Raw genomic sequence first — 15,177 nt, 5'->3', positions numbered from 1 at the left:
GCTGTAGCCATGTCTCTTTTTCCAGACGGAGTCCAGCGTCACCATGACTTGCATGGATGGGAAGTGGAACAAGCAGGTGACGTGTGAGCCCGTGGACTGTGGTGTCCCAGACCAGTATCATGTCTACCCAGCCACCTTCAACTGCAGTGAGGGGACCACCTTTGGCAAGAAATGCTCCTTCACTTGCCGGCCTCCTGCTCTTCTGAAAGGTATTGGGGGGTGTCTGTAGATGTACCTCTGTGCAGTGACCTGAGAGACACAGCTAACACAGACTGCTCCTAGGAATACATGTAACTCTTGCTGCTGGTTTAGAATTATTCATGATATTTTAAGCAGGAAGAATTATGGGGCTCTATGGAAGGTTTATTTATCTTAGAAGTTAAGTTCCTTTGCATCTCTCTATTACCTTGCTTTGACCTTTCCTTGATTGTGGCTGGCCAGGCAGTAATGACAGGGAATATTGCTTCCATACAACCAAAACATGGAAAAGTCATGGGGATAAATCAGATTGAACTCTCTCATCTTCTTTCCCATGCTTTGTCTATTTCCACTGTCTGTCTCCCTTCTGTGCCTCCTCCATGTATTTGGAAAGCCAAGAGGAGACTGAAAAGCCCCACATCCCAATGGCACAGACCCCATCACTGTTTTTTCTAATCCACCATCATCCTTCTCCTTTTCCACACTCGTTTTGCTCTACTCTGACCTTCCTGTCCTCTTGTTTGGCGCTCTTTACATTTTCCTTTTTTCTTTTATTTTTTCCCCTAGAAATTACACAACTTGCCGCCCTCTGTCTTTTCCTCCTCTTCTTCCTTGTTACTTTTCTGCTAACATCCCCATCCTCTTCTCAGCACCATCAACTCTTATGCTCACTGGCACATTTCCCTTTTTGATCTAGCCCTCAGGAAACAAGAAAATTGTTAATTTGAAGGAGCTTGTCCATCTTGTAAATAAACTTAACTGCAGTTGTCAACTCAGGTACAAACACTGTATAAGCTTTTTGTTTGTACCCGTGGTATCTCCTTCTCTGCCAAGATTCATTGCAAACACCAAAAGGAAGGCATGGGAAGTATTCTTTATTTCAGGGAAAGGCTATGTTGATTTCTTCATATATAAGCAAATTGCTTAATTCTTTTTAATTCTGATGGGAGATAACCAAAACCAGCCAACACACAGTCAAAGTTATGACTACTCAAAGGATACTTAAGAGAAAATTAAGACTACTTTTTAGCAAAAACCTCCCTTTTTCTGTTTATACACTCACAGGGCTATCTTCAACAAAGGGATTTTTTTCATTTTAAGTGCTTTAAATTTTTTTGAGCAGGCGGTGAAAATATTTATAATCATCATGAGCAACAAGAGCTGATGACTCAGGCAGGGGTAGCTGGAGGGATGACAACCAACCCCAGATCAGGGGCTGCAGCTCTGGTGTAGCATCACTTCACTTTTGTCCAGAAACACTGAGCTGTGAGGTAAAGGCACTGTTTGGTGTGGAGCCATCACTGATGACTAATAAATGTTGCCACTGAGCTTCTGGAGAACAGTGTTGGAATGACTCATGCCTAATTCAATCACTGACGTCATGACAGCCACTGTTGGTAATGTCACAGCTTATCGCTTTGCAGTGGCAAGTATGATATCACCACGGCTGGGCTGGGAGCTGCTGCATGAGTCAGAGCAGGGGAACATGCTGGTGCTCCAGAAAGGAGCTCCCTTCTGCACAAAATACCTCTGCAGTCATCTGCAGTTGGGGAGGGGAGAGAGAAATCCAGGGCTGATTTAATGTGGCTTCTCTTATCTTTAAGGGCAGGGTAGGAGGGCTCCTCCACATACCTTCCTGAGCCCTCCAGAGCCTTTTGTTTTCTTCTTCTTTGAATTCCAGCCTCATGCCCTGGTTCTCTTCCTCCCCTCAGAGAGAGATGGCATTGCTCCGGGGTAAGCAGTTTGTCAGTATTATTTCGGATAACTCCGAAGTTGGCTCACTGTTGAAAATATGCCTTGTGGGTTGAGAAGCGTTCCTGCAGCAATGCTCAGGGATTTCAATGGAATATTAGGGATTTTTGAAGGGTTAGTGGCTCATAGCTGCGCTTTGTTTCTTAGGAAAAGCTTATTCCTTTTCAACATATGGTATAAAATAACAAAGAATGTAAAATACACTGAGACTGGGCTACTTTTAGCTTAACCTTCTGAAGTCAAGTAGGTCATAGCAGAGGCAAATAGATCTATTGTACCTTTTACCTTTGAGGTGTTGGCCAAGAAAGCTTCCTGAGGAAAATGAGTCTCTAATGAGTATTATGAATCATATTTATCACAGTAGTCCCCAAGGATTGAGAGTCCCCAGCTGAGAATGGCTCCTCATTGTGTTGGAGTAGTGACTCTAATACTAACAGATGCTGCTCCAAAAGGTTCCAAATTGAAATAAAAGGGACAGATTCAGGGAAAAGATATAACACAGAAGCAGAATGAAGAATGTGATGGCACCAAACCCTCTGTTGAAGCCATGGCTTTGGAGAGGAGGGGGTTGATGTATGAAACAAGCTTCCTTTCAGAGAGGAACAAAATAAGGAAGAGAAATACAAAAGATGACAAAGCCTGTGTGGCTTCCCCTATGTTATAGCATTTCCTGAAATAAGCACTGCCTGCCTGTCACCTGAAAGCAGAGTCCTTAATGATTTAATGACATCATCTGGAGCAAGAGAACGCACAGGACATATGAATGTTCAATGCAGTTGAAATTGTCAAATCGGCTGAAGGAGCTTTTGATATCTTATGGGTGTAACAACATTTCAAAAGAAAATAGTCCTGCTGAATGTTGTTAACTTTGCTCACTGTTCTTCTCAGGAAACAACAGCAACTTGACCTGCATGGAGGATGGGCTGTGGTCCTTTCCTGAGGCCCTGTGTGAGCTGATGTGTCGAGCACCCTCCATCGTCCCCAACGCAGATCTCCAGACCTCGCGCTGCCGAGAAGACAAGCACAAAGTGGGCTCGTTCTGCAAGTACAAATGCAAACCAGGTTACCACGTCCCTGGATCCTCCAGAAAATCAAGAAAGTACGTGAAAGACTAAAGCTATGCCATCAGCCTGGTTCAGAAAGCCATGAGTTACAATGATTTTGGGAAGGGGTTGTTTGTCACAGACTCCGTGTGCCGTAGGGAATAGCACGGAGCAATTCCTTCATGCAGATAGCTGTGCAGTATCAGTTTAGGCACCCAGATCGCTTAGGCTTCTTTAAAAATCCTGACCAGTGCTCAAAAAACAGACTTTACCTTAGAAATGCCCCTTTGATGTGCAGCCTGGGGAGTCCCCTTTGAAACCCTGCAGAAAAGGGTTAGTGCTGTCGTATACTTCTGACTCTGCACAAACCCACTTCAAACCAACCACAGCCCACAAGCCTGGGAAGCTGAGTTCTTGGGAGATGTGTCCAAGGCCAAAAGAGGAGTTTAGGCTGGGCAGCTCAATGTTGGTTTTGCAAATAATCGTTATTTTTGCTCAGAGCCCTCATGACGCAGATTCACAACTTGTTCCCCAAGTGTTAAAAGCTCGAGCACACCCATCTCCTTGCAACCTTGCTAGCAGAGCTCAGAGGCTTTAGAGGCTCCCAGCTGACTCAGCCACTCACTAAATGTTGCTTTTTTTCTGCACGAAAAGGCGAGCCTTTAAGATCCAGTGCACGCAAGATGGCACGTGGCTGCCAGGCGCCTGCGTGCCTGTCACCTGTGACCCTCCACCTTCCAAGTTCCACGGGCTCTACCAGTGCTCCAACGGCTTCCAGTTCAACAGCGAGTGCCGAATCAAGTGTGAGGATGATGACAGTCAGTCGGTGAGTCTCCCTTCCCCAAATCACCTCAGCCCATACAAGTCTGGCTTTTTCATATCTTTCCTAAGGACACTGAGAGAGGCCAAGGGACATTGAGCTCTTCCAAAACTAGGGAAATGCAGAAGGGAAAAACATATTTAAAGTTGAGGGAGAACCTGGAAATATTATTTTTATGACAGTAGTAACAGTATTAACTACTACCTGTGGAGGATTAGAAGTGACTGACTTACTGTTTCTGGACAGTAAGTGGCAGAAAAATCTGCCACAGTGGCTTTATGATCTGGCTAGAAAATAAGGAGCAACAAATGAAAGTAAGTAGAATGTGAGTTATCTACACTTATCCCATTTATTAATTCCATTTTACCTTGCTTTTCTCTCTAGTTCTTACCGTTGTATGTCTGTGTGTCTTGTGATAATTTAGCACCATAGGGATTGCAACTATTCAGTTGAATTCTCTCTAAACTTCCATGTTTTTCTGGCTGTGAAGGTGTCATTTGGCACCAGAGGTCAGATCCCCATCTGGCACAAATCAGCATGTTGCCTTTGGCTTCCTGGGAGCTGTGTTCACTGATATGAGAAGGTCTGGCCTCTACTATCTTATTTGAAATGCCTAGTTTTCCTCACCAGAGGTAATTATAGTTTGTGAGATAAGTAACTTCTCCCAGAAGTGCTGCTGCTGCTCCCTCTGCTTGGGAAGAGAAACTGGGGATATGGAAGCTTCAGCAACTGCAGGCACTGCTTGGAGCAGGGTGTGCTCTGACAAGGGTTGTTTCATACCATCAGAATTCAGATCATCAGATCATGAGATCAGAATCTGAGGACCTTTAAAAAGGTACCAACCCTGCTCTAGGGGCAGTTATGTGAAAGACAGCTCTGGTACCTGCTCCACATGTTAAAAGCCCCTGTTCCCTGTCCTCTGGGCTGCCTTCTACACAGTGACAACAAGCAGAGCCCCAGTGTTTCACATCAGGGAAGCTGGAAAAGTTTTCCTTGTTTAAGGCTTGGAGTGAGGTTATGAGCAGTATGAAATGAGAAGTTGCAGGCATAGGTTCAGAGGGGATGGGAGGTCTGGGACACAGCAGCTGTGGCTCTGTGCATCCACCACTTGCTCAGAGGGGCAGCATGTTCCAGAACTGCCAGTGTGGGGAAACTGGGACATCCAGGGAAATGACAGCTGGTGGAAGGGGCTTATGTTTGCTTTTAAATGAGGTGAACATGAAGGGGAGCAAGCAGTGGAGTCAGGGTTACAGCAGTAATGAAGTAAGCTCTGGAAAGGGAGAGGTACAACTCTCTATTCAAAGGGAGAGGAGTGACTGCTCAGCTGCGAAAGCACCTTGGGCAAAGGAGCAGATAAAATCTTGAGAAAGGTATTTACAGATATCAGTAAAATATACAGTGAAAAGTATTTTCAGATATCCCAGAAAATAGGCTACAGAAGAAGAGCAAGGACTCCTGGCACAAGCCAGAACCACTTGAGAGGTGTTAATTATTTAAGGATTAAACCCCACTAAGTCTCTCTCAGCTATATAAGGTGATAATACACGTTGCATCCAAGCAAGAAACCCAGCAGGGGTTTTCACAAGAGATTTTGCAGGTCAGGGAATGATGGACAGTATGTTACTATAGCAATAGATATCCTGGGATGTCTGAGTATGTTGCTGAAACTATACAAGAGTACCCTCAAGCACAGCCAGCTCCAGGAACATAAATCAGGTTTCATGGCTCATCTTTGAGAATCACGTTTGAACCCTGGTATGGAAATTGCAAGGGAAATGCACCACACTTGCTAAAGCAGCAAATGGTGCTCAATTATAATTTAGCAATTTATTCCTGACTTTGTCACCATGCTGGAAGACCATTACTTGGCTGCGCATACAGCATCTCTTAATCACCAGGAATGTAATGGTCATTTAAGCAGGTACCTCCCTTGGCACCAGAGCAAGGGTCTTCCGTTTCTGCATATTGTGCACAAATCATATCAACAGTCAGATCTAAATTAATCAATCTCTGCCAAACTGGCCCTTAGGTGAGAATCACCAAGCAGGATCTCACCCTGAGTCCATCTGCTCCATTATTCCTTTCATATGATTTCCTTATTACTTCTGGCAATGGCCAGATGTCTAGAGAAGGGGAAGCAGGTCCCACACCATAGTCTGCTGCTAATACCACTTTGCATCTCACTAAACACTGTGTTCATTAACAAAGCTGAGCAAAAAAAGGGAAGCATTAGGATATTAAGGATGAGACTGCCACTGAAAGCTGAGCCCTCTTCCCTGCCGGTACCGGGGACTTGTGCAGGTCCCTGTGCAACAATGGATGTGAGTTGTGGAGTAGAGCTCCTCCAAAAAGTTCAGCAGTCCTGCAGGGATCCCAGCATGGACAGCACATTAAGGAATCCCCAAAGATATCCAGCACAGTGTCCAAGAGCAGGGTGGGTAGATTGCAGGCAATGTGTCTGGCACGATAAACGGGTGAGGAGAAGCAGAGATTCTGCATGATTTTCCCACCCAGTAAGGCCCCCACAGGAGTTTTGGAGCCCAACCACACCAGACATCCTCCTGTCGAATGTCCCACATTGCCCCATGGCAGTTGGGCTCGCAGATCTCACAGAACAGCTTGTTCGCACAGAAATCCCCAGTGCTGTGTGGATAGATCTGACAAAAGATTGTCTGTGCACTCCTTTGTTGTTTTTAAAGGGCATGATATTTCCCCTTGGACTTTGGTATTCATTCTTCAGTATCGTATGAAGAATCTCTTCTATAAGAGAAATGTCATATTCCATTCCTTGCCCATTCCCACACCAGAGGATTTTTTCATCCTTCCCACCTACCTCTGTGCGTGTCTGTCTCAGCCCCTTCGCCTGCTGTCACTCAAGGCAGCCAAGCTCTAAAGAGCACGTTCTGCCCTGCTAAGCTCATGTCCCGCTCTCCCTTCCTCCTTCAGATGGCCATTGGGGATTCTTTCTTTTTCAAGAGAGATGATGTAACTGGTTAGAAAATGTGAAGAGGAAAAAGGTTGTCTGCATTCGACACCAACATCTCTGTAACAAGGAGGAAGGCAAATGGGGTGAAGGCACCTTTTTGCAACAGGAGTGGGGCTGTTCTGAGGTGTAGAGCTTGCAAGGGGCTTGTAAAGACCTTGAATTGCACAGAAGAGATGTGTGTATTTTTCTCTTTATGTGTGTATGTGTGTCAGCACTGTAGGTTTCCTTTTCTTTATTCTTTGGAAGAAAACTCCTTCTTGCCCCTCCTAAGGCTGGCAGTGCCAACCAGGTGCTTTTCCAGCTCCAACAGATCTTTGCTCCAACAGCACAGCTCTGCTCACTTCTCACCTCTCAGCCTCTCCTTGCTATTTTCTTTGTCAATCCTCATTATCTCCTTCTCTCATTCCCAGGGCCGTGGGAGCAACGTGATCCACTGCCGGAAGGATGGCACCTGGAGCGGGTCCTTCCACCTGTGCAGGGAGATGCAGGGCCAGTGTGCTCTGCCCACCCAGCTCAACAGCCACCTGAAGCTGCAGTGCGCCGGCGGCTACGGCATAGGTGGGTGAGAACCCCAACACCTGTCCCCAGGTGGGAGCAGGCAGCAGGAAGAGGGTGGGAATGGCAGGGAGGGAGGAAGGAGTCCTTCAAATAACCTGTTTGCCCGAGTGAGTACCTGCTACGGGAGGCTTTTCAGGGAAATGCTTTGAGGAAACATGAAGCTCTGAGAGGCCAGGCGCCATGTAACATGCTCTGACTGCAAGCTCCTCGCAGGGCTTCCAGTTTCATGGTGTGCCTTCTTGGCCAGCTGGTTTTCAGGGGCAGCAGCATGCCAGACTGTGCCAGGGAGGGATTGTACCTGCTTTTGCTCTTAATCTTTCATAATGCCCCACTCCTTCATCCACGTGCACAAACCCACACTCCAGAAGCTGAAAGGCAGGGAGGTGAGAGGAGAATGCAGCACTAGGGTAATTCAGGTCTCCCCAGAAACAGTATGAGACCAGCTGAGCACTCCCTTTGGTATGACAGTTGTTTAGGAGCTGTTTTAAAGGGTCTGTTTCCTTCTTCTTTCTGGGGTGCCTGTTCCCTGTACAAGGCGTGATAACCCCTGTGCTCAGCTTGGCTTTTTGTCACCCAGGCACAGGGAGGGACAGACACTCAGAGCTGTACACATTATATTGTTCTTTCAGCCCCCATTTTGGGGGTCTCCCTGCTGTAAGGGCTGCAACAGGAGCTGCACTGCCTGCAGCCCACACAGGTTTGCGAGGCCCCTTCCTGCAGTCCCCCTCCCAGCCCCTGCCATCCCCCTCCTGCCTCCTCCTGTCCCTTTGAACTTGGAGAAATTTCCTCCTTGCGCGGCTCCCTCATTATATCGCAGCCATGCGGAGGACTACGAGCCTCCTTGTGTTCCCTCCCCGGGGAGGAGAACACGACCTGGATGAGATCACCGCTCTGTAATGATGCCAATTACAGATCATATATCAAAACAATTCCGACCCGCTCCTCTCCATGAGCGTGGTGGAGCACGGGAGAGCGAGCGGCGAGGAGGCTGCGGCGACTCTTAATGTGGAGAGGCGTTTTACCCTTGAGACGAGGTTACCTCCAGGGCCAGACAGGTTTTTGCAAGGAGAGAAACCCCAGTTCCTGGTTTGGAGGGGAACATCTCATTGCTGGGCGCCTGCCAGCACCGGCCTCTGTCGCAGTGACTGCTGGCAGGTGCCAATCCCAGGGACTGGTGGGCCTGACCCCAAGATGGGACCACACAGCATCATGGAGGTGAGGGATGCATGGGGCAGACCCCCCACAAGAGTGTGGCTCTCTCTGGAGAGGGATTTAGAACTCAGAGAGGGCACAGTGGCCACTGGCTCTCCTTCTCAGCAGATGGAGACATACCACACACTTTGTAGGCTCACCCAGCACCAACTTTTGGGATCAGATGTTGGGGTTTTCTTCTCTTCTTTGCATTTTTGAAAGCGTGATCAATGTCCTTTTGAAAAAGTGCCCACCATGCTCATGGAGAGGAGGCAGTCATTCACTCTGGGGGTGGTGTTAATAGGCCTCATCCAGTAGGTTCTTGAAGCCATTTCCAGGTGTCCTGGGAAAGCAAAACAAACCTCACACACTCCCCATCTTTCCAGCCTAGGTCTGGCTGCTCCCACTGACTCCTCCAAGTGGAGAATGTGAGAAGGCAGAAGCAGGTGGGAAAAATAATAGCAACCAGTCGTGGTCACTATGAATCCCACACACCTTCAGTAATTCCTCAGACACCTAATCTGCCCTTCCAGGCTGAGGCGTGTGTTGAGCCAAAGGTTCAGCTCTCCAAACCAGTGCAGAGATTAATTCCTCCCCCAGCGCTGATTGGAGTGCAGAAATCCTAATGACATGTTTGCAGCAGCTGTGCCATTCAAGAGTGATTTTCCAGGGGGGAAATGGTAATGGTCCAACACACAAGGGCTTATGGTTGTGTCACCACAGGGCTCTGGGATATTGCTGCAGAGTATCACAGCATGTTTTAATAAAGAAAGGACAGGATTCCCACTGGGCATGACAGTTAATCAGAGAAAAAGCAGGTTTATGTGTGAACAAAGCCATCATTACCTTTCTGCGTACTTCTTATTGACTGTGGGACTTGGGTGATAGCTGGTCCCCAATATCATTAGGCTTGGTCACCCTTTGGAAGATTATTATTGGATGTTTGTAAATCTGACAGATCAAACAATAGGTTTCTGCCATGTCATAGGTGAGATGAGTTCGACAGCCTCTCCCTAATCAGCCCCACTGCTTGAAAGAGCAGTTGAAATGGAAAAACCTTCACATTTTCTTGATGATCTGAAAGTGCAAAACCTGACCCCTTTCTTGGAGTTAATAGTCAGAGAAATACTTAGATTTGCAGCTTGTTCAAAAAGGCCTTGGAATACCTGCCACCCCCACGCTCTCCTACTTAGTACAGGGCTGTACTCAGCACTTCACGTGTGGCTAGGAGATATGTGATAGTTATGCTTGACTGCTAATTGCAGTTTAGGAAAAACGAGCCGTAATCCTGTCCTTCAGCTGGAAGGATGCTGGAAGGGTCAGAAGCTGCCTGCTTTATCCTTTAGCTTTATCCCCTTTGTGTTTTGAGCAGGCACAGAGTGTACCACCTCCTGTCTGGATCACAGTCACGAGCCCATCCTCCTGCGCGTGAACGAGACCGTGCAAGACATCCAGCACTGGATGAACCCTCAGAGAGTGAAGGTCAGTGCCTGGTGCCTGCACAAACCACGTCTTTTACTGCATGTTTATGAGCAGTGAGTGGTCAGTGTTACCTGTGGAAAATGGGAATTTGGACCTTTAGGAAAGAATTCCTTAATTTTGCTCATTTCTGTTCCAGTAACATAGTGGTTTTCTCTCCAAGTGGCTTTCTGTGTTTATCAAGTGAAAGTCAGTTCAAGGTAGAGGCCTCACATCAGTGGGGTTTGATCTGGAAATGGGATCCATGCCACAGGAAGATGTGACAGACAGCCAGAGAAAGGGCACTGGCCAGGCTTTATTTTCTTCCTCCTGTTCCATATTTTGCATTCTTTGGGTGGCAGGGCTGGATTTTTCTGTGCCGCTTCTGGATGACAAAAGAAGCTGATACAGAGGGATTTTCATTTCCCGACCCCGCAGAGCTGGCTGAGCGCTGCCCCCGCTCCTCTGCCCGCATGTGAGAGCTGCCTGCTCAGCACAGCCCCTTCCAGAGGTCACCACTTCTCCCTCCTGCCTGCTGTGAACGCAGAGCCAGCATTAGCTGCTCACAGCTCCTTGTCCTGAGTGTCCTCCAGCACACACCAGTGGCAGCGTGCCCTGATGGGGACGTGCACACCCACGTGCAGTGCCTTGCACACACACACTCAGCCCCGCTGGCAGCAAACAGCTGCTGGGTGTCATGCCCACACTTGGGTGTCAGTGGGAGACACACTCACCTAACTCTTCCTGGAAACCCTCACGTTCCTACAAACAAACCAGGTGTTTGTGGGTTTGTGGTATTTCTGCAGGTGTGGAAGTCTAACTGGACACGTTTGAGCACGTGGTGGAAGATGGTGGCACATCGGGTGTCACCAGGGTGCAAGTTACTGATGGTGCTTGAGCAACACCTCTGGCTTTCACATACTTGGTCCTGGCTTTGCAGGAGTGTGTTTTACACACCTGAACTCCATTAAGAAGTAGAACAAGCAGCCAAAACAGCCCCAGCATGTCCTGAGCAGCTTTGACAGTCTATTTGCTTCTCTACATGCCTAAATGTACGCCCAGGGTTTGGGATTTTTGAAATCTGGCCTTGGCTGTGGGTAGCAAGTGGCTCCAGAACTCTCCACAACTTTGAACTTCACTGTTTCACACAGAGCAAGAGAATAAATCTGGGAAAGGAGTGGGAAACCTAAGTCCAGAGAATATGACAAGCTCATAGCCCTTCCCAGCTTCCCATTTGCTCCAGATGCTGAGGTTCTGTGACTGCCTTAAGCCAAGGCTTTGCCAAGTTTCTGGCATGAAACATAAAGAAAACCCCTATCTCTCTATGAGGGGCAATTTCTCACCGGCCCTTTCCTGAGTGCCAGACTTTAAAGTGGTTTGTAATTCATGGGGAAATAAAGTGACAGCTTCCCTCCTGTTCTCTCTGCGCTCCTTCACTTATTGATGCGGGTACGTGGAGGGAGCTGTAACGAGTTTTATACCTGCAGGTCTCTGGAGGGCTCATTAGGCAGCAGGGAAAACATAGAGTAGTAAAGGGGGAGACAAGGGGAGTGAGGGATGGAGGAGAAACCATGGTTTCCAAGAGAACAGCAGTAAATAAGCCCTTTTTTCCCCCTGATGGTGAAGGTCTTGCAAGAGTTTTAGGCCCTGAGCAGATACAAGTTCCACCCCACAAATGCTTTGTAACTACAGGGTGAGATTTGGGCTGGAGAACTTGTGTTGGGAGGGATGACATGCCAGAAGGGACTAAAAAAAAAAATCCTTAATTAAAAATTTGGTAGCTGTAAAACATCCATCTTATCCAACTCTGCAGATAATGGGATGTCACCCACGGGGAGCGGCGCCTCTTGGGGAGCCACCAGGAGAAACGCTGCCTCTGGTGGGAGTGGGGACATCCTGGAGAGATGGGACTGGGATGCCTTGGGGGAAGGTCCCCATGGCAATGTGTTATATATCATTAATAACCCGTGTCTCTGTTTATGGCCAGTGACAGCTTTGCTGTTGTGCCATATGAGCCCAGGGAGCAGCTGGTTGCATTTACACGGCGAGTCTTTGTGCATCTCAGAGCACTTGAATGACGCAAAGGAAACACTTTTTGTTGCTTTAATTTCAGGCACAAGTAAAGTACAAATGAGGGCAGGATGGGAGGAAGATAAAGGCAGGACTGATCTGTGGTGCCTACCTTTGAGGGGATGGGGACAGAGAAAACACAGGGACAGCTGACAAGAAAAAATAAATAATTTGTCTGTAGCAGCTCAAGCAACATCTGTTATGGAAGCAAAATGGAAAGAAGGAACTATCCCTTCTCTGAGGGCTGTTTAGAACAGAGATGTGCAAATCATTTGATTTTTCGGTTCACTCAAAGTTCTCTTAAATTGAAAAAAAAGAAAAAACCCTAATCAAAGGGACCCTTTTGTTATTGTGATTTTTGGTGAACCAAAAAATTGGAAGAAAAAACATGTTGGTTTGAACATAACGTAGCATTTCATTTCCAAGGAGATTTTGTAAACTTTTTGTTTAGTGAAAACGAAAGAAAAAACAAAAACACAGCAAACACTTAGAAATTAAATGTCCTCTCAAACAATAAACAACAACAGATATTTCATTTCACAAAATGTCTAAATATTTCTGTGTTTTTTTCAGAATTGGTTAAGGTTGACTTGCTTTGTTGGGTCTGAAACAGTTTGCTAAAATCAGTATAAGCTGGCAGTGTCTTCCAAATCAGTATTTTCAGCAAGAAAAAAAAAAAAAAAATCACCTGAAATCTTCTGTGCCTCTGTTCTGCTGTGGGATGTGTTCAGAGCAGCCAGTGCTGTCCCCACGATTTTCCCTTCACTGTGTGTGGCACACAGAGCTGCTGAAGACACCGATGGATAGAGCTGCCAAGACTGACTGCAGGCAGTGGGGAGAAAAAAGGGAAATATCTCCGAGAGACAGCTTGACAGCTCTTTCCCATTGACAGCATAGAAACAGGGCAGACACCTCATTTCTTAGGTTGTCTGAACTTGGGTTCTTGCCTTAGTGCTGAGCAGGGACAGGCTAAGTAGTGTGCAGGCATGTGCATGCCTGGGAGAGCCTTCAAAGGGTCTGCATGTCCCAGCTCTGCTGGGCTGAGCGTCACCATGGCCCCTCTTCCCACTCAGACTGCAAGCCCTGGGACTAAAAATGTCCAGAACTCATTAGTGGGAATGCTCCTTAAATATTCCCATAATCACTTAACTTTGCACTTTTCCTGTTTCCTTCCCCTCCCTCTCAGTTTTTTTGTTTGTTTGGTTGGTTGGTTTTGTTTGTTTGTTTGTGGGGGCTTTTTTGGGTTTGTTTTTTTTTTTAATTTGGTTTGGTTTGGGTTTTGTTGTTTTTTTTTTTGGTGGGGGCAGTATTTTTTTTTTTTTTTTTTTTGGCATTTTGGGTGGGGTTTTTTTGTTTGTCTTTTGGTTTTGGAGAGTTTCAGGCTCATTTTGCAGCAGGGAAACTGAGTCACGGAACAGTGATGTGACCTACTGTGGTGCAGCAGCTCCACTCCTGGGAAGGCAGGAGATCCCATTCCATCTGTAGCTACAGGAGGAGGCAGCCCCCAAGTCCCCTTTCCTGGCAGCAGTGGCTGATCCCCTCACTCATAAAGCCCACGGTTAATTGTCCTGTTCCTGAGGAGCGAGTTAGCTGAGAGCAGGAGATGCCAGTCCCTGGGCTCCAGCCTGGGGGGACACTTGACCCATCTAAGGTGGAGGAAAGCTCTCCACCAGCCTCTCTGGGGGAAACCTGATCCCCTCTGCAGCCCGCAAAGGGTTGACATCATTGTGTTAGTCCCACCACGGGAGGGAAGCGCCGGCACCGGAGGCACTGGGTCTTCCTTCACAAGGAGAAAATGACAGCTTGATTTGCTTCCTTGGCTCTTTGTCACCTACTGTGGGAGCACAGCAGAGTCCCAGCCACCCACTGCACATGTGGCAGGGTGGCGTTCCTGGGGTGGGGACAGGACCCGAGTTAACCCACCTGGCTGCACAGCTGTGCTGCAGGAGCCGGTGCACAGGGCCAGGAGGGCAGCAGATGTCACCCTGGGGGCCTGGAGCACAGGGCAGCACGGGGAAGGGACAGGGCTCCCAGGGGCAGTGGCCAGATGGGCTTTATTTCCCAGGCACCACCTGGCATGTGGTGGATGTGGAGCTTCCATACACCATGCCATCCTTTGTTGCCATTCTGAGTCTACCTGTCTGTGCACACCGACTCCATCAGATCGTCCTCATGTACCACCTTTACCCACCCTTGCTTGCTTTCCATACATTTGTTTATTTCAGGTGCCCCAGGCAGCACCCTGTGGCACCTGTATGCCTGTTTGAACTGCAGGAAGCAGAAACAATGCCCAGCAATCCAAATCATTCCCAATTTCTTGGTTTTCTAGCCCAGTCTCTCCCTCTACTCACATCCTCTTTCCCAGTGCACACAGCATAGCAGCAGTCTGAGGGTACAATTAGGCTGGGTGGTAGGAACTGAGGGCTTGGAAAACCAGAAAGAGGAGTCAGGACTATGGCCTAGGGTTCTTCCCTCTGCTTCCAGCTCCAGGAATGTTAGCAGGATTGAATTCAGCTCTAGTGGTCTCTGCTAGCAAAGGATGATGCAAGGGGAGGACAAAGTAACTGGCATGAAGCTGTTGGCAGGTGCCACTCCAGAGGAATGGGAATGCCCAACTGACCCAGTGATTAACCTGGCTCCTGGCTTTCCTGTGCTGTGGAGAGCATGGGCTCATTCCCATTCCCTGGAGGATGTTCAGCCCAAGGCTGTGTTTGGGATTGAGGATGACCTTGAGTTCTCACTCACAGAGAACTGTCTCAGAGACTTCACCTCCCATCCACTCCTTTAAGGGAGGTGCTGGCGTTTTAATACTTGAAGGGTCAGGGAGACAGCCAGTGCATCCTCTGTGAGGGATTGCTCTCATGTGGAATGCTCCTTTCTGAAGAGCCTGGTTCAGGGCTATTTGGTTTCTTTTGTTAGCTCTGCATGCTCACACACTCACACAGAGCATGAAGTTTTGTAAATATTGATGCTTCTTACCAGGGGAATGTGAGGTGCTCTTTGGAAGTGCACTTCTTCCACTTATTGTCTGCTGGCCTTGGATACAGGAGACAGATCCTGAGTTTTTCCACTTTGTTCTAATTCTTGGGTTCAAATGCTCT

The 15,177-nt window shown here is 47.7% G+C and overlaps 1 protein-coding gene across 1 annotated transcript in view; it reads left to right on the top strand.

Moving 5' to 3' along the window:
• The window catches only part of PAPPA (pappalysin 1), a 173,869-nt gene that overhangs the window by 141,612 nt on the left and 17,080 nt on the right, over positions 1-15,177 (top strand). Inside the window, exons 15-19 of the mRNA XM_053962175.1 lie at positions 26-209; positions 2,839-3,049; positions 3,648-3,819; positions 7,210-7,357; positions 9,921-10,030. Of these exons, the coding sequence (XP_053818150.1) occupies positions 26-209; positions 2,839-3,049; positions 3,648-3,819; positions 7,210-7,357; positions 9,921-10,030 (825 nt within the window). The remainder of the gene's footprint in view (positions 1-25; positions 210-2,838; positions 3,050-3,647; positions 3,820-7,209; positions 7,358-9,920; positions 10,031-15,177) is intronic.

Source organism: Vidua chalybeata, chromosome 21 (genome assembly GCF_026979565.1).
Source record: "Vidua chalybeata isolate OUT-0048 chromosome 21, bVidCha1 merged haplotype, whole genome shotgun sequence".
In the NCBI taxonomy this organism is placed as follows: Eukaryota; Metazoa; Chordata; class Aves; order Passeriformes; family Viduidae; genus Vidua; species Vidua chalybeata.
This window is presented reverse-complemented; position numbering and strand designations above follow the sequence as displayed.